Source organism: Salvelinus fontinalis, chromosome 4, assembly GCF_029448725.1.
Source record: "Salvelinus fontinalis isolate EN_2023a chromosome 4, ASM2944872v1, whole genome shotgun sequence".
Classification (NCBI taxonomy): domain Eukaryota; kingdom Metazoa; phylum Chordata; class Actinopteri; order Salmoniformes; family Salmonidae; genus Salvelinus; species Salvelinus fontinalis.
Genome location: NC_074668.1, coordinates 62,979,960 through 62,999,542, shown reverse-complemented (window position 1 = coordinate 62,999,542; position 19,583 = coordinate 62,979,960). Strand labels below are relative to the sequence as shown.

The 19,583-nt window shown below is 45.1% G+C and overlaps 1 protein-coding gene across 1 annotated transcript in view; it reads right to left on the bottom strand.

Annotated features, from left to right (window-relative positions):
* Positions 1-19,583, bottom strand: part of LOC129854150 (T-cell immunomodulatory protein-like) — a 129,987-nt gene that overhangs the window by 12,356 nt on the left and 98,048 nt on the right. Inside the window, exons 13-14 of the mRNA XM_055920911.1 lie at positions 18,474-18,517; positions 16,402-16,480 (exon numbers count right to left, since the gene is read on the bottom strand). Of these exons, the coding sequence (XP_055776886.1) occupies positions 16,402-16,480; positions 18,474-18,517 (123 nt within the window). The remainder of the gene's footprint in view (positions 1-16,401; positions 16,481-18,473; positions 18,518-19,583) is intronic.

Genomic DNA, 19,583 nt, shown 5'->3' with positions numbered 1-19,583 from the left:
ACTTCACAGTGCTAGTTACACCAGTAGGCTAACTGCCAATATGGACATCACGCTGAGATCTTGGTGTGAGTGTGTGTGACATCGATCCCTCTCATCAGTTTTGTGATACAATAGCAGGGTATTGACTCTGACGCATACACCGAGTGTAAAAACACCTGCTCTTTCCATGACACAGACTGACCAGGTGAATCCAGGTGAAAGCCCTGATCCCTCATTGACGTCACCTGTTAAATCCACGGCAACCAGTGTAGATCAGTGGTCAACGACCTTTTCTGGGTTAACCCGTCTCTCTCTTCGCGGAGTGACTTTTCTGTCGCTTTCTGTTGAACTGTACATGTAAGGGTCTTGGATGCCCACCCCATTCCCCACCACACATGCGTAACGCAGAGTCATTAGTGAGTGTCCAGAGAGGACTAAATTGATTGCAGACATGACATATACACAGTGTTCAAAACATTAGGAACACCTTCCTAATATTGAGTTGCGCTTTCTGAGTCAAAATGCAAGCCTAGATCTACTGCTGAGGTTATTTATTTTTTACATTGCTTTAAAAAAAACGTAAGCCTATGTAACATTAACCAATTTGTGCAGGTTTGTCCAGTAAGCTATAGGCCCAATACATTATGACTGCATATTGGCTATGCTTGAATTGCCCTGCCAATGCTGTTCTCCTCAGAACATTTTTAAATTCTATTTAAAAAAAAAAAGTAGGTATATCATTACACCAGTAATACATATATATATTTTTTTACTGGACTGATGGCCTGCATCTGATGGTTAGTCTGAGGGGAGGGAGCGAGCGGTGAGGCTGCCTCTCACCCAACTCACCGTCCCTCCCTCCGCTGAGAAAAGGGGACACAGTCTTCCTGCTGATGGCGAAACTCATGTCACACTGCATTATTTCAGCCGCCAGGGCTGCTGAATCAAATGCACCTACTGCAAAAAGTGCATTTAAAGGAACACAAGGCTTTATTGTTGGGTTTTTAACAGAAATGTTTGGTGATTGACTAGGAGAATGCCTTGGAGATTGACCAGTCGATTGCGATCGACCAGTTGGTGACCAGTGGTGTAGATGAAGGGAAGGAGGAGACAGGTTAGAGAAGGATTTTAAAGCCTTGAGACACGGATTGTGTATGTGTGCCACTCAGAGGGTGAATGGGCATGAACAAAGATTTAAGTGCCTTTGAACGGGGTATGGTAGTAGGTGCTAGGCGCACCGGTTTGAGTGTGTCAAGAACTTTCAGTTTCCCATGTGTATCAAGAATGATCCACCACCCAAAAGACATCCAGCCAACTTGACACAACTGTGGGAAGCATTGGAGTCAACATGGGCCAGCATCCCTGTGGAACGCTTTTGAAACCTTGTAAGGTCCATGCCCCGCCGAACTGAGGCTGTTCTGAGGGCAAAAGGGGGTGCAACTCAATATTAGTAAAGTGTTCCTAATGTTTTGAACACTCTGTGTAGATGTCATGTCTGCAATCAATTTAGTCCTCTCTGGACACTCACTAATGACTCTGTGTTACGCATGTGTGGTGGGGAATGAGGTGCAGTTTCATTATGTTCTGACCTGGGGGCATCCAAGACCCTTACATGTACAGTTCAACACAAAACGACAGAAAAGTCACTCAGCGGGGAGAGACGGGTTAATGACGCTATTAAAAAGAAAAACAATTTGCTCTGTGAAAGCAGTTTAGAGGTGTTACCGCACTGGAGAAAGGACAAAGGAAAACTAATGACTTGATCCGTGTACATTAAGATGGATTTTGAAGTCTGGGCAACTGTCCTGCCTCTACTTTCTGGCAGTAGAGCTGAGGAATGCGTTGCAGTTTTGGCATTGTCCACTAATGAGAAGACTTACACTGGAAGACTGCACATAGACTGACAGAGTCATCTGATTAAGGTGTATATTGCTTCACCAGAATTACTCTTTTGATTAAGCGATTCTAAACGTGGCCTACGCATAAAGAGATTAAAAACAATTTAAAAAGTAAGCAGTTCAGTTAAATGTTGTTCCAACTCAGGGTTTTCCAAACTCGGTCCTGGCAGCCGGAAGCACGTTTCGGTTTTAGCCCTAGCATCACAAAGCTGATTCAAATAACCAACATCATCATCATCATGGGGGGGGGGGGGGGGGGGGGGCAGGACTGAGTTTGGGAGACCCTGTTCTCACTGGGCTACCATGACCCGAACCCAAGGGTCTTTCTCTATACTGTCAGGCATAGGACCAAAGTTTCAGACACACACACGCACACAATTGTCAGCAGAAAGCGCGTGAGCTCTCACTTGTCCCCATGTGAACTGTTGTATCGGCTTCGTCTCAAACACACTCACTGCAGCTTCTCCATCTAACTGAATTCCAGCGCAAGCTCAGGAAGGTCATCTCTGTTGAGTCAAGGTAATCATTTTGAAACTAAGAAACACACACACACGTCTCTCGCTCTCGTTTCTCCATTCAAGCTCGGACTAATGCCGGGCGAAACACTACACGACTTTCAAAATCCTCACGCTAAACAACCGTCTTTCCTGTCGTTTTTTTTGTTGTCTTGCCAACGTAGCGGTGAGCATACTAAACAACGTGGCACACACGGGGTCACACACCACACGATTCTTCACTTGATGTGATTAGATTGTTAACTTGGCAAGAACGAGCTGTGGCTCAAAGCAGCCGCATAAATGTTTTCACTCAGAGATCCACGCTTGCCATGCAGAGTTGAAATATCTAGCCAATACATTTTGAATTGAGTAACATTGCTTGTGAACTTCAGAGCTGTAACGATTTGACACGTTGGCTTTGGTTAAAAGGCAAGTAGAAGCACATACTAGTAGTAGTCATGGCTCCTGCAGGACAGGACACATTCTGGGTGACGTGATACAACGTCATCATCTCACTGGCTTCTTCTCTGGCGAGCTCTCATTGGCTATTTCTGATGATCACTGATCTCAAAAACGTACCCTAACCCTAAAATCGGGGCCAAAATTGTCTAGTGCACGCCCAGCTTAAGTAACCACAATCTCTTAGGAAGTATGTGTTAGGTCTGGAGGAGAGGATGATAGACGACAGACATTTTGGGGTTAACCAGCTACCCTAGTGACAGGCTGTTGTTAACTAAAGGACGTGTCATGTTGTGAATGGAGACAGTAGGGGGGAAATGTCACAGTGCTGCTGGGGACGCTGGCTGGAGGATGTGTCACTCAGAGAGAAAGCTGGCTTAGGGACTGCCACTCTGCAGGTGGGGAGCTAGGCTGGAGAGAGGCCATGCACTGAAATGGGGGGGGGGGGGTGCTGGTTGTGCTGGCTGTGATGAAGGCTTGTGGCTGGGGTTCTGGCTAGCTGCTGCGGGCTACAGCCTGGAGTGTGTGGGAGTCATATCTCCCTGCAGCGCGGCCGTGGAGCACACAGACAGACAGACCTTGGCGGAGCGCTCCAGCCTGCAGCACATGACTGACAGCCTCCAACCCGCTCCCCCCTCAGACCGTAAAACGGATTCAGAGCGGCCAGCCAGCCAAACAGCTCCCAAAGAGCAGGCTTACTCAAGGAACCTTATGCTTCCACAGCTTATCACATTCACTTCTCAGGCTCTCTCCAATCTGGGTGTGAGGAGTCTCAAGCATGTTGAAAAGTACCACACCCACCCAACCACCCAAACACTCTAGAGCCTACAAGTTTTGTCTGTGTGGGAAACAGAGCAGAACACATCATCACACCCAATGAGTCAGGACTTCTCAGCTCCAAAAGTTCATTCAGAAACATGGGCGAGTTACAATATGCGCACACACACAACACACACCACACACACAGATTGTGAGCCAAATAGACCCCCCCCCAGCATCAAAAGCCTGACTCAGAACATACAGCTTGCAGTGCTTGCTCTCCTGTGTCACAGAGAGAGAAAGAGATGGAGAGTGGATATCTAGTGGAGAGGAAGAGGTGAGGAACTTTGCCAGCTTTACAACATAAGGGAAGGAAAAGCTACTCTCCAATCTCCTCCCCAGCCACTCACTTCCAATGCTGCTCTGGTGAGTCAGGGAGCAAGGGAGGAATCTCACCAGTTCAGACACTCCGACGAGGGGATATCTACCTACCCCTCAAAAATGACATACACACAAACAATGGCAACTTGCAATGTTCCTCACCGAGTCTCCGAGACAGAAGAGAGGCACTGAAGCCCAATGGTAGAGGAGAGAAGAGACAGGTGTGTGAGGCTGAGAGTTGAAGCACACTGTTGCCCACCCCACCACCAGAAACAGAGGGGGGGGGGGGGGGGGGGGGGGGGGGGGGGCTGATGGAGGGCTGGGCTACAGTGGTGGAGGTATGGCTCTGAGGCACACCTGTTAACGTACAGTGCATTATTTAGAGCAGGACTCTCGCTCAGTGAGTAGAGGGATAAAGAGATGCCTAAGCTCCTGAATCATGTCACAGAGTGTGACTCCAGCCCAGTCGTATTCAAGCCACTTTAGTCCCTCCACTCCCGTAGAGACACCAGCGGTAGAAGAGACTAGCTCTCTACGCGGGCCTCGACGGCCAACCGTCCTACACGCACACGCAAAAACACATGCCCATGTCACACAAAAACCCGCTGCAGGCTTTTGACCTTCACTGGTCACAGAGGAATGATACAACACAAATAGAACACACGGAGAGTGGTAAACAATGGGACGGCAACATCATTATATTGCAACAGACACCATCAGGCAAACGCTAATAGAGATCAGCATTAGTATTGTAGCAAAAGTGACTAGAGGTCGACCGATTAATCAGAATGGCTGATTAATTAGGGCCGATTTCAAGTTTTCATAACAATCGGTAATTGTCATTTTTGGACACCGATTCTGGCCGATTACATTGCACTCCACGAGGAGACTGCGTGGCAGGCTGACTACCTGTTATGCGAGTGCAGCAAGGAGCCAAGGTAAGTTGCTAGTTAGCATTAAACTTATCTTATAAAAAAATAATCAATCTTAACATAATCACTAGATAACTACACATGGTTGATGATATTACTAGTTTATCTAGCTTGTCCTGCGTTGCATATAATCGATGCGGTGCCTGTTAATTTATCATCGAATCACAGCCTACTTCGCCAAACGGGTGATGATTTAACCAGCGCATTCGCGAAAGAAGCACTGTCGTTGCACCAATGTGTACCTAACCATAAACATCAATGCCTTTATTAAAATCAATACACAAGTATATATTTTTAAACCTGCATATCTAGTTAATATTGCCTGCTAACATGAATTTCTTTTAACTAGGGAAATTGTGTGCAGCAGTTTGGGCTGCCTGGCTCATAGCGAACTGTGTGAAGACCATTTCTTCCTAACAAAGACCATAATTAATTTGCCAGAATTGTACATAATTATGACATAACATTGCACAACCTTCAATGTAACAGCAATATTTAGACTTAGGGATGCCACCTGTTCGCAAAATACGTAACGGTTCCATATTTCACTGAAAGAATAAATGTTTTGTTTTTGAAATGTTAGTTTCCAGATTTGACCATATTAATGACCCAAGGCTCATATCTCTGTGTGTTATTATATTATAATTAAGTCTATGATTTGATAGAGCAGTCTGACTGAGCAGGGGTAGGCAGCAGCAGGCTCATAAGCATTCATTCAAACAACACTTTCCTGCATTTGCCAGCAGCTCTTCGCTGTGCTTCAAGCATTGCGCTGTTTATGACTTCAAGCTTATCAACTCCCGAGATTAGGCTGGCAATACTATAGTGCCTATAAGAACATCCAATAGTCAAAGGTATATGAAATACAAATGGTATAGAGAGAAATAGTCCTATAATTCCTAAAATAACTACAACCTAAAACTTCTTACCTGGGAATATTGAAGAATCATGTTAAAAGGAACCACCAGCTTCCATATGTTCTCATGTTCTGAGCAAGGAACTTTTTTACATGGCAAATATTGCACTTTTACTTTCTTCTCCAACACTTTGTTTTGGCATTATTAAAACCAAATTGAACATGTTTCATTATTTATTTGAGACTAAATTGATTTTATTGATGTATTATATTAAGTTAAAATAAAAGTGTTGATTCAGTATTGTTGTAATTGTCATTATTACACACACATATATATATATACACATATACACGTATGTATGTATGTATGTATGTATGTATGTATGTATGTATGTATGTATGTATGTATGTATGTATGTATGTATGTATGTATGTATACATACATACATACATACATACATACATACATACATACATACATACATACATACATACATACATACATACATACATACATACATACATACATACATACATACATACATATATATATATATATATATAAAAATCGTCCGATTAATCGGTATCGGCTTTTTTCGGTCCTCCAATAATCGGTATCGGCTTTTTTCGGTCCTCCAATAATCGGTATCAGCGTTGAAAAATCATAATCGGTCTACCTCTAAAAGTGACTCATAATTACGCAAAAAATGATCTTATGAAACATCATCTCAAATGGTGACCATCGTAACCAGTAGAAATCTTTTAACACCAGCGTATAAAGAACTCACACTCGCTACATCAAATCTTGATTAGGTTTCACACAGTGAGACACACAAAGCCTCACCCTCTCACACGTCTTCCCAAGGACCAGATCATATTCGGCAACCTGTTTGTGGAGAGATTCTCAACATCTGTCGCTATAGAAACCACTCTCTCCCCTGATTGGGCACTTCCACAGAAATGGGAGGGACGGAAAGGACACAGTGGCGGTTTGCGGACGTTGGCGGTGGCAGGGCCTGGGGGATAAAGGCTGTTAGAGAAATTAAGTAGTACACACTGAGCCACGGCTAAGCCTGGGAGAGGAGAGGGGGCCCTCAGCGCCCCCACAACGCAGACGGCAGATTCGGGACGTTGATTTGTGGGGAGAAGCGTGTGTCTGCAGTGGAGAAGATAAGTGGAGGCTCCTGTCCACTCCTCTCTCTTTTCACCGGCGCTCTCGCAGGAGGAAAAGACCGAATTAAAGCCCACGGCATCATGGGTGACACAGTGTACGTTGAGATCACTAGCACGTCGTGTCTGATCAGCAGAAACACAATGACAGGATGGTGGATGAAGCAACACTGAGATCTGGGTTTGACAGAGCAAGACTGGTGTTGAGAGAAGAGGTAGCCAGAATAGATGGTGACTTCAACACGCTGGTTGTTCTCTCTTTATCCCCTCTCTCCTCCTCTCCTGCGCCCCATCTCTTGTCCTCTCCTCTTTTGCTCTCTCTCTCTCCATTGTTCCCTCTATCGCTCTACCTGTTGTTCCCTCACTCTCTTATCTCTCTCTCGTAATTGGACATTAGGCTGCAGTTGAGACGTGTGCTCTACTACAGGTTACTGTGGCGACAGAGCAGCCACTGAGAGGCATTCAGATATAATACATTAGGGGAGCATGGCAGATATTAGGACTGAGACCATTACCACTGATGGAACACAACACACACACTACAATATTAACACTCTACAGGGAGAAGAGGAGACGTAGAGACAATATTAACACACTACAGGGAGAAGAGGAGACGTAGAGACAATATTAACACACTACAGGGAGAAGAGGAGACGTAGAGACAATATTAACACACTACAGGGAGAAGAGGAGACGTAGAGACAATATTAACACACTACAGGGAGAAGCGGAGACGTAGAGACAATATTAACACACTACAGGGAGAAGCGATATAGAGACAATATTAACACACTACAGGGAGAAGAGGAGACGTAGAGACAATATTAACACACTACAGGGAGAAGAGGAGACGTAGAGACAATATTAACACACTACAGGGAGAAGAGGAGACGTAGAGACAATATTAACACACTACAGGGAGAAGAGGAGACGTAGAGACAATATTAACACACTACAGGGAGAAGAGGAGACGTAGAGACAATATTAACACACTACAGGGAGAAGAGGAGACGTAGAGACAATATTAACACTCTACAGGGAGAAGAGGAGACGTAGAGACAATATTAACACACTACAGGGAGAAGAGGAGACTTAGAGACAATATTAACACACTACAGGGAGAAGAGGAGACGTAGAGACAATATTAACACACTACAGGGAGAAGAGGAGACGTAGAGACAATATTAACACACTACAGGGAGAAGAGGAGACGTAGAGACAATATTAACACACTACAGGGAGAAGCGGAGACGTAGAGACAATATTAACACACTACAGGGAGAAGAGGAGACGTAGAGACAATATTAACACACTACAGGGAGAAGAGGAGACGTAGAGACAATATTAACACACTACAGGGAGAAGCGATATAGAGACAATATTAACACACTACAGGGAGAAGAGGAGACGTAGAGACAATATTAACACACTACAGGGAGAAGAGGAGACGTAGAGACAATATTAACACACTACAGGGAGAAGAGGAGACGTAGAGACAATATTAACACACTACAGGGAGAAGAGGAGACGTAGAGACAATATTAACACACTACAGGGAGAAGAGGAGACGTAGAGACAATATTAACACACTACAGGGAGAAGAGGAGACGTAGAGACAATATTAACACTCTACAGGGAGAAGAGGAGACGTAGAGACAATATTAACACACTACAGGGAGAAGAGGAGACGTAGAGACAAGATTAACACACTACAGGGAGAAGACGAGATGTAGAGACAAGATTAACACACTACAGGGAGAAGAGGTGACGTAGAGACAATATTAACACACTACAGGGAGAAGAGGAGACGTAGAGACAATATTAACACACTACAGGGAGAAGAGGAGACGTAGAGACAATATTAACACACTACAGGGAGAAGAGGTGACGTAGAGACAATATTAACACACTACAGGGAGAAGAGGAGACGTAGAGACAATATTAACACACTACAGGGAGAAGAGGACACGTAGAGACAATATTAACACACTACAGGGAGAAGAGGAGACGTAGAGACAATATTAACACACTACAGGGAGAAGAGGTGACGTAGAGACAATATTAACACACTACAGGGAGAAGAGGAGACGTAGAGACAATATTAACACACTACAGGGAGAAGAGGACACGTAGAGACAATATTAACACACTACAGGGAGAAGAGGTGACGTAGAGACAATATTAACACACTACAGGGAGAAGAGGAGACGTAGAGACAATATTAACACACTACAGGGAGAAGAGGACACGTAGAGACAATATTAACACACTACAGGGAGAAGCGGAGACGTAGAGACAATATTAACACACTACAGGGAGAAGACGAGATGTAGAGACAAGATTAACACACTACAGGGAGAAGAGGTGACGTAGAGACAATATTAACACACTACAGGGAGAAGAGGAGACGTAGAGACAATATTAACACACTACAGGGAGAAGCGGAGACGTAGAGACAATATTACACACTACAGGGAGAAGCGATATAGAGACAAAATTAACACACTACAGGGAGAAGAGGAGAAGTAGAGACAATATTAACACACTACAGGGAGAAGAGATGTAGAGACAATATTAACACACTACAGGAGGAGAAGAGGTGTAGAGACAATATTAACACACTACAGGGAGAAGAGGAGACGTAGAGACAATATTAACACACTACAGGGAGAAGCGATATAGAGACAATATTAACACACTACAGGGAGAAGAGGAGACGTAGAGACAATATTAACACACTACAGGGAGAAGAGGAGACGTAGAGACAATATTAACACACTACAGGGAGAAGAGGAGACGTAGAGACAATATTAACACACTACAGGGAGAAGAGGAGACGTAGAGACAATATTAACACACTACAGGAGGAGAAGAGGAGACGTAGAGACAATATTAACACACTACAGGGAGAAGAGGAGACGTAGAGACAATATTAACACACTACAGGGAGAAGAGATGTAGAGACAATATTAACACTCTACAGGGAGAAGAGACGTAGAGACAATATTAACACACTACAGGGAGAAGAGAAGACGTAGAGACAATATTAACACACTGCAGGGAGAAGAGGAGACGTAGAGACAATATTAACACACTACAGGGAGAAGAGGAGACGTAGAGACAATATTAACACACTACAGGGAGAAGAGGAGACGTAGAGACAATATTAACACACTACAGGGAGAAGAGGAGACGTAGAGACAATATTAACACACTGCAGGGAGAAGAGGAGACGTAGAGACAATATTAACACACTACAGGGAGAAGAGGAGACGTAGAGACAATATTAACACACTACAGGGAGAAGAGGAGATGTAGAGACAATATTAACACACTACAGGGAGAAGAGGAGACGTAGAGACAATATTAACACACTACAGGAGGAGAAGAGGTGACGTAGAGACAATATTAACACACTACAGGAGGAGAAGAGGTGTAGACAATTTTAACACACTACAGGGAGAAGAGATGTAGAGACAATTTTAACACACTATAGGGAGAAGCGATATAGAGACAATATTAACACACTACAGGGAGAAGAGGAGACGTAGAGACAATGTCAACACACTACAGGGAGAAGAGGACACGTAGAGACAATATTAACACACTATAGGGAGAAGCGATATAGAGACAATATTAACCCACTACAGGGAGAAGAGACGTAGAGACAATATTAACACACTACAGGGAGAAGAGATGTAGAGACAATATTAACACACTACAGGGAGAAGGAGATGTAGAGACAATATTAACACACTACAGGAGGAGAAGGAGATGTAGAGACAATATTAACACACTACAGGAGGAGAAGAGGTGACGTAGAGACAATATTAACACACTACAGGAGGAGAAGAGGTGACGTAGAGACAATATTAACCCACTACAGGGAGAAGAAGACATGTAGAGACAATATTAACCCACTACAGGGAGAAGAGGAGATGTAGAGACAATATTAACACACTACAGGGAGAAGGAGATGTAGAGACAATATTAACACACTACAGGAGAAGGAGATGTAGAGACAATATTAACACACTACAGGGAGAAGGAGATGTAGAGACAATATTAACACACTACAGGAGAAGGAGATGTAGAGACAATATTAACACACTACAGGAGGAGAAGAGGTGACGTAGAGACAATATTAACCCACTACAGGGAGAAGAGGAGATGTAGAGACAATATTAACACACTACAGGGAGAAGGAGATGTAGAGACAATATTAACACACTACAGGAGAAGAAGAATGACAGAAGGAGAGGGAGAGAAAGATATATTATGTGTGAGAGAACGAGACAGAGTGAGTGAAAGGAAAGAGGGAGCGTGCTGTGTGGTTTGTAGAGAGAGAGATAAACAGGAGGAGTTGAACAGGCGGAGGGGTAATCCTGCATTGAATTTGAGACCAATTTACTGGCCTGAGTGCAGAAACCCACAGGAGAGAATCATGGGGCAGAACAAAGCTCTGATCAATAATAATCCTCCCTCTCTCTCCAGTTGGTTAGCTCTGCTCACTTCCACACCTTCCACTGACTTCAACCTGACAAGACACAAGTCCAGCCCAACAAGTGCTGTGTGTGTGTGTGTGTGTGAGAGAGAGAGAGTGTGTGTACTGTGTGCATGTCTATGTGCGGTGTGTTTGGTTACCTGGGCATCTGTATGAAGAGTGACTTGTTCGCCTGACTTGATCACTCATGAGTGTGGTACAGAGAGCATCAAATCTGTGTGTCTCGCATTGACGACAGAATAGTACAGCGATCGTGTGTGTAGGCGTCGGTGTGTGGGGGTGTTATTCTCCGTTGTCCTAAATCCACCATCCTCATTTGCCTAATTAAAACAGAGCCTGCCGAAGTTCCCTACCAATGTAGAGCTGTTTGTTCCTCACCCCTCCTTCTCCTCTCCTCCCTTCCAACGAGCCAGTCAAAAGCCCCGGCACCATGGGAGAGAAAAAGAGAGGGATGGAATACAGAGATAGGTGAATAGAGAGAGAGAGTGCATCGACACTCCTGTTTTGTACCAGTGGTACTATTCACTTACCATCCGTCATTTTTCAAATGACTGCGATTCCTCTGCTTCGTTTCATCCAGTATTCTCTGTGCCCAGAGGGACTAGTCCTCCCTCAGGCAGTGAACACAACACACACAGCCCCTGTCTTACCGTCACCAGTCCAGGGTAATCAATCTCATCTGCTTATTAAGCCTGACACCACTTGCTTTACCTCACACCTACAACATGTAGATTTACCTTTAAAACCCCTAGCTTTACCTCACCCCTACAACATGTAGATTTACCTTTAAAACCCCTAGCTTTACCTCACACCTACAACGTGTAGATTTACCTTTAAAACCCCTAGCTTTACCTCACACCTACAACGTGTAGATTTACCTTTAAAACCCCTAGCTTTACCTCACACCTACAACATGTAGATGTACCTTGAAAACCCACAGTATATGGCCTATTGATTTACTAAATGTGCAGAATAAATTGCACAGAAACCAACGGTGTGGAAATCTTCCTTTAAGGTCAATATTCATCTCAAATATAGTTGAATTCTAATTCCATTCCTTTCAATAGGGAATAAGGACAGCGGGGAAAGGTAAGCTATTGCATACCAAGGTCTTATATACATAGCCAGAGGGTTGAGGAGACTAAGGTGAGAGGTTCAGATGGAGCACTGGTTCTCTGAGGACCAGGCAGCACACATGCATTACTGCACTGCACAGACAGTAAATTAATTACCCTCCCACACGCAGTCAATCAAGTATGCACATATACACAAACAAACACGTATGGTCACGCTTGCTCGCACACACGCGCACACAAAAACAAACAAACACACATGAACTCTCCCACCCACACCAGGCAGGCAGAGCCAGCATTAATATTCTGTTGGTTGATTCACTAGCTCCAGCTGGAGATGGAGACCGCCTGCGACCTGGGGATCGATACACAGCCAGGCAGGCAGAGCAGCCAGGCAAAGCAGCCAGGCAGAGCAGCCAGGCAGAGCAGCCAGGCAGAGCAGCCAGGCAGAGCAGCCAGGGATCATCTGACAGGACCATCTCCGTATGTCCCTCAGCCTCAGCATCACTGATACCAGGCCTCCGCAGAACTGCCCCACAGAGACACCGGAGTGCACTGAGGCTAACCGCCATGGCTAATATGCTCTTCCTGTCTGGCACACTGCACACACCCCTGGTTGTTGCCCCGCATGCTGAGAGCACATGTGCTGATACATTCAATTCACCACGTCTCTTGCGCCCTCACTCATACATACCTCACACCAGCAAAATACATGCTAAAACATATAAATACTGTCCACACACTGCTGATATGCCGGCCCGCTGATATGCCTGCCTGCGGGACCATATCATTACCACTGAACTCTCCTGTAGGGAATCGCTTTGGTATTATCAGTCACTAACACATGGGCCTGTGCCATTCCTCAACACTATGAAGGGAGCTGCCTGTACAGCACTGTAACCAAGGTTCAACACCATAAGGAGATGGCAGCGGCGAGTCTTGAGTTACACACGCAGGTTCACCAATGAGTGCTTGAAGCCCTGTGACACAGAAGCCACAGGGGTAAGAGCACTATCTGTGGACCACAGCGTAAGAGTGCTAAGTGCAGTGTGTCCTACCTCCTGAACCTTCACTTTATTTTCCCCGTCCCCTCTAGGCACCCTTTTTCATTGACCCAGATCTTCATTCCATTACTCTAACCCATAACCCACTTGCCACTATTTGCCGCCGTTTGCTGCTATTTTCCAGCCATTTTATCCTCAACCTCTATAGCACAGGTGTCAAACTCATTCCATGGAGGGCCGAGTGTCTGCGGGTTTTCGCTCCACCCTTGTACTTGATTGATGAATTAACATCACTAATTAGTTAGGAACTCCCCACACCTGGTTGTCTAGGGCTTTATTGAAAGGAAAGACCAAAAACCTGCAGACACAAGGCCCTCCGTGGAATGAGTTTGACACCCCTGCTCTATAGTATGTCTTTTCTATTTGCCATTCCTTCCACATCCATCCATGTATTTGACTTCCATCCCTCGATCACCTCGGTTCCCTCTCTTTTGGTGCTGAAGGGTAAATGAAGAGCGCGGGGCCCCAGTAGAGAGAGCAGACAGTCCGCGCACCATCGCTCATTTCTGTCAGTCTACCTTGCCTTCTCCCCATGCCCCTAGCCACAGAATAAATACACTTTAAAAATCACCCTGCACACTGCACTTTATTACTGTTAAATGAGGAGTCCTGGGAATAACCCAGCCAGGGCTGGCCCAGCCACTCTCCATACAGTCCAGTATATCTAACCTATACCCTGAGCATCTCCCTCAGTCAGTGTACACACAGCTCTGGCCTTTCACTCCCCTTCTCATTGGCTCGGCCTCCAGGCAGGAAGTGGTTGGGGCTTTTTCCCCAGTTCAGCCTGTTCGATGACCTTCTCAGGGAGACGTGTCTGGTGCAGACACAGCTGCTCTTAAGCCCACAGAGCAGAGCTCCAGCACAGGGGTCAGAGGACCACCCTAAACCGCTGCATGTTGGCACACCCATGGGTGTTGAATCCCAAATTGGGTCTTTGAATGAATCCAAGTCGTCTTGAAATAGCCTTGACCACAACACGGAGGCTCAACATCCACACAGATAACAAACATGAATGGGAGAAAGGAAATTCTCCTTTTTTCTCTTGAAGATTCCTCTCCACAAAGAGAACAATCTGAACTTCTATTCTTCTTCATTCCCTCCAGTCAGACATGTATTATTCTAGGTTTACCTCGCCGTTTCCCTCTCCTCTGTCAAGGTTTGAGTGTTTCCAATGTTTCCAAACCTTGAGAGAAGGTTACCTTGAACACAAGAAATAGAGATTTAAATCTCAAGGTCTGTTGTCTGAGCCCTGCAAAATTGAATAGAGGTTGGGGATTATTGAACAATAACACACTGTTTGGAAAGACAGAGGGCTTTCTGACTCTCTGGTTCTTTGGATTGTACTCCTTGTGGACTGATTGATCTATTCTCTTGCCCCTATAACGGTGTCCTGTCACAGAGGGAGGGGAGTGAGGGAAGAGTGTTCTTCTCAAAAGGACTATTGTATTGTTGCGTTTCCATTAGTGGATGATTCCAACAGAACAGGATGTAGCTAGATACTCAAATCCCTGAAATCTGCTTTTTAGGCTTTGCTGTCCTATTCATTGTTGATACCCAGACGCACACAGACAATGGAAAGGAAAAGACTGCAACATTTTTTGGGAAAAATGGTGAACCGAATCAAGGCTTTTTAAAAAGACGGAATTACTCACTGAGAAATCTTGCAAATGCTTGAATCCATTACTCATTACTCGTTTTGCGATTTTGTCTTTGAAATGGCCTCGTCACCTCCTTGAAGACTGCGGGGGAGACATTAGGCCTAATTCATCTCATCTCCTCAGGTGTTGAACAAGGAGACTGACTGGGTCATGGTTTAATGTCTAGTCTGTCTTGTTCAGTCTGTATCCTAGGTTGGGTATGAAGACCACTTTACAGTGTAGGTGTGTGCTTACAATTTTCAGGTTAAATAGCGCAGCATGACAATCGTTACTCTGGCTGACTGGGTGATTGTGCTATGTGGGATAATACAAAAGCATCACATTCCATAGGTACTACAGCATAGTTTTGTATTGAGGAATGAGGGTACCTACATTTGAGATATTCTGCCAGTGTGTTGATGCTTTTCTGATGAAGGGGACCTGATTGAATGACACAGAGTATATAGCAATTCCACCTCTGCTTCCAAGCCTCTTGTATCCACACACACACACACACACACACACACACACACACACACACACACACACACACACACACACACAACCTTTCCTAACAGATCTTTGTTAAGAACTCTATTCTTTCACCCTCCTCTTCACTGAGTCCTTGAAACTGTCTCTCGGATGTATAGCTCGGTTCTTTTTCATCAAATCTCTTATATTCCAAGGCAGGAAAACAAGACAAGCTCCTTATTTTCCTCCTCGCTTTCAACCCCCCGAAAAAAGAGCAAAGCAACAAAGCCCTTCGTTTCTTCGCAAGCAAACCAATAACCCTCTACCCATCATGCCTTTCTCTAGCAGGAAACGCGCTGTGTCAACATTATCAGGCCGGGCGGTGAGATAACCTCCGGTGAGGTGGGCAACAGGGCTATTATCTAGGAAAACACAGAAACCAGGCTTCAATCAAACCCCTGGGGCTACAGCCCTACAAGGACCTCTCACCCACACACGCCACACTGACCGATACCACAGCCCAGTCACTCAAACCTACTACCACAGCACGGAGATGACGATCGCCGAAGTATAGAGAGGAAGTCCGTACTCAACCCCATTCCCAAATAGAACAACTGTCATGGCTGGCGGCCCACCAAATCTGCACCATTGCCAGAATGCCTGTATAAAGACGGCTGGCCGACTGTCAACTGTACACAGCATCTGTCCTCGTGGGACTTACCCGAGGCGTTCTTCAGGTAGCCGTTGGAGTCCACTGTAGTGTAGCTGACGTATGGCCCAGGCTGGTTCACACCAAACGGCTGCAAGGTCAGAACACCCACAGCATTAGAGTAGAACACATATATTAGTGACCCATTCTCCCTGAAACAACAGATCTCCCCACCATGTAAATTCTCAACACAGACGCCCAAGTCTGACACAGACATCTGTCCTCCTCCATGACCTGCCTCAGAGGTTTTGGCCGTGTGTACAGATCGTGTGCAAACCATCCCTGACCTTTTTGAAGCCAGGAGGGGGGGGGGGGGGTCTGGGCGCTCTGCTCTGAGTCCTTTGGGTGAAATAAAAGCACAGGTCTAAGCCCTAGCTGGCTGGGTCTCAGCAGACAAAGAGACAGGCTACAGTGAGCCTGACATAGCAGCCCGCTCCATCACATCCTCTGCATTATGCAGTCGTACCCACTGCTCCTGGTAATCCCTCAAAAATGGTAATGAACAGCACAATGTGGCGAATCGGATATGAATTTTTAAACGGTTCGGGGAAAATGAAAATGTGCCCCCCAAACGTAAATTAGGCCTACGCTACGTAGCTTTCTCTGTATTTTCAAGGGACGACTTGGGGAAAGTTTAGGCCTGAACAGAGTGATCATAAATGAAGTTACGTCACCTTCTGATTTAGAGCCCGGTGTAATCTTCTGCATGGGTTACCATAGATACCAGTCACCGATGCAGTACCACCTCTGAGCAGATTTTGAATGGTCCTTCTCATTGAGGTAGCCCTTAACAGATATCTACTGAATTTATTCAAAAAAGCACAACCGATTTTACTCTCAAGTTGATGCACTCCAAAGCCACATAGATGGTAAACCTCACGTTACATAAGTTAATCACTGAGATGGCGTGGAATGACACTTATATTGACGAACCTAATGTTTTGTACACTCAGTGCATGTATTGCGATTCTCATGATTCTATATGTATTGCGATTCGATACTATGACTCTTTTGCCGTTGGATGTTCAAACATATTGCTCGCCATATGTCTGCTGCGGACGGAACAGGAGAGAGCCATGAGAAAACCCGTTTTGATCAGTCGTGGAAATGAAAGTGCTTAAAACTAATTGGCTCCCTATTTAAAAAGAAGATGGAGAACAAGCTATGAAGGGAACATTCTGGAGTTTTGGTTAACGTACGGCCAACTAGCGCAAAAATAATATTGCGATACCGTCAAAAATAATAAAATACATTTTCCCACCCACATACTGTGGGGAAACAGTTCTCAGCATGCTATAGGGTGATCTCTGCAGAGCGGGAAATGACTGAGTGGTCATATGGAGGCCATATTATCTCTTCATTATGGGCCGATGACGCCTAATGAAGAGAGCTTTCTGTCTGCCTCGGTTTTAACAGCCTAATGAAAACTATGGCAGCCTATTAAGAGTGTGCAGCCAGACTCCCACACCAACAGACCCTCCCACACAGTACTGTCATATATATGGCATGTGTAGGCCTATAGCTTCACCAGACTGAACAGTTGTACTGTACTGGGATTGGAAATTGAACAGAAGTTCCGTGGAAACTAAAGGGAGAGGAGGTGGATAGTGATAGACAACGAGACAATAGGTGGGAAGATAGACAGAAGAGGGTTAGAGTGATGGATGTGAGGGACTTAAGGAGGAGGAGAGCGGTGGAAGCAGCCCAAAGCTCCAGACATGGGCTCGATCAATCACCCGGCTGAATCAGGCAATGGGGGGGTGAGTGTGAGCGGACACACAGTGGAGAGGCAAACACAAACACTACGACAGGACCAGCACCAAGCCTGTCTGTCACAAGCCCTGCCTGGGGATGAGGGACTATCACATTTTACATGTACATTTTTTGCCATTTAGCAGACGCTCTTACAGGACCAAGATGGCCAGACTGACTAGTTACAAGATAAGCCTTTTCACTTTCTCAAAATGTTTCTATCCTTTTTATATCTTTCATTTCAATATCTTTCATGTCAATGTACCTCTTCGGGATATCTTTTTTCCATTGTGGTTACAATGCACACGCATACACAGAGGCGCTAGTCTTACCTTGACGTTTCCCGGGCAGTCGTTAGAACAGAGTCCACTAAGCACTGAGGAGGAGAAAAGGAAGACTGATTAGCTAGCAACAGGGACTTGATTTGTCTTACACAATCCCATACAGATTTGTCTGTGACTAACAACACGGCTAAATGAGTTAGACGCTGTATGGATAATGACGTCATCCCTGTAGGAAAACCCAAACTTGGTAGACTTAAGATAGACCTGCAGTGCTTATATTGTTTTTCTGTGGACGCTTATTAAATGGGGAAGCTAAATAAATGCAGTCATTGCACTGTAAAAAAAAAACAGGCAAAAAAATTGTATTTGAAAAAGTAATTGGTAGTAAAATGAACACAGAGAATAAATGAGCTCAATAATAAGCTGCAGGGGAAGTGTATGAGTATGTGTGCATATGGAGCAGCAAGGAAAAAAAACTGAATTCTTAATCAGCAATAAGATAAATTAATATATTAGCATACTAATTGGCAGGCGCTGGTAATTTGCACATTGAAGTCGAGCTGCTGAACACTTCTTTAATTAGGATCTACCATCATGCATGCGGTGTACTGCTGCACACTATTCATCTGCATTAAGGAGTGCAGCCAGTCAAACAACCCCATTCAAAGTAAACACAGGAAAGTTCTTCCTCTTTAGAGCTACTAGGCCTAGTCCCAGAGAGACCGACCGTCACTGTTGGACCATGCAGCCTACTGTATGGAATGTATGGATGTGTCTGACATTGGAATGAAGGGAGGCAATTGTTAATTTTTTTTTGTACTTTTGACCCCTTTTTCTCCCCAATTTTGTGTTATCCAACTGGTAGTTATATTCTTGTCCCATCGCTGCAACTCCCGTACGGACACGGGAGGCCAATGTCAAGAGCCTTGCACCCTCCCGAAATATGACCCTACCAAGCCACACTGCTTCATGACACACTGCTCGCTTAACATGGAAGCCAGACGCACCAATGTGTCGGAGGAATCACCGTACTGGCGACAGTGTCAGCGTGCATGCCCCCGGCCCGCCGCAGGAGGCGCTAGGGCAAGGACATCCCGGCCGGCCAAAGCCTCCCCAAACCCGGACGACGCTGGGCCAATTGTGCATCGCCTCATGGGT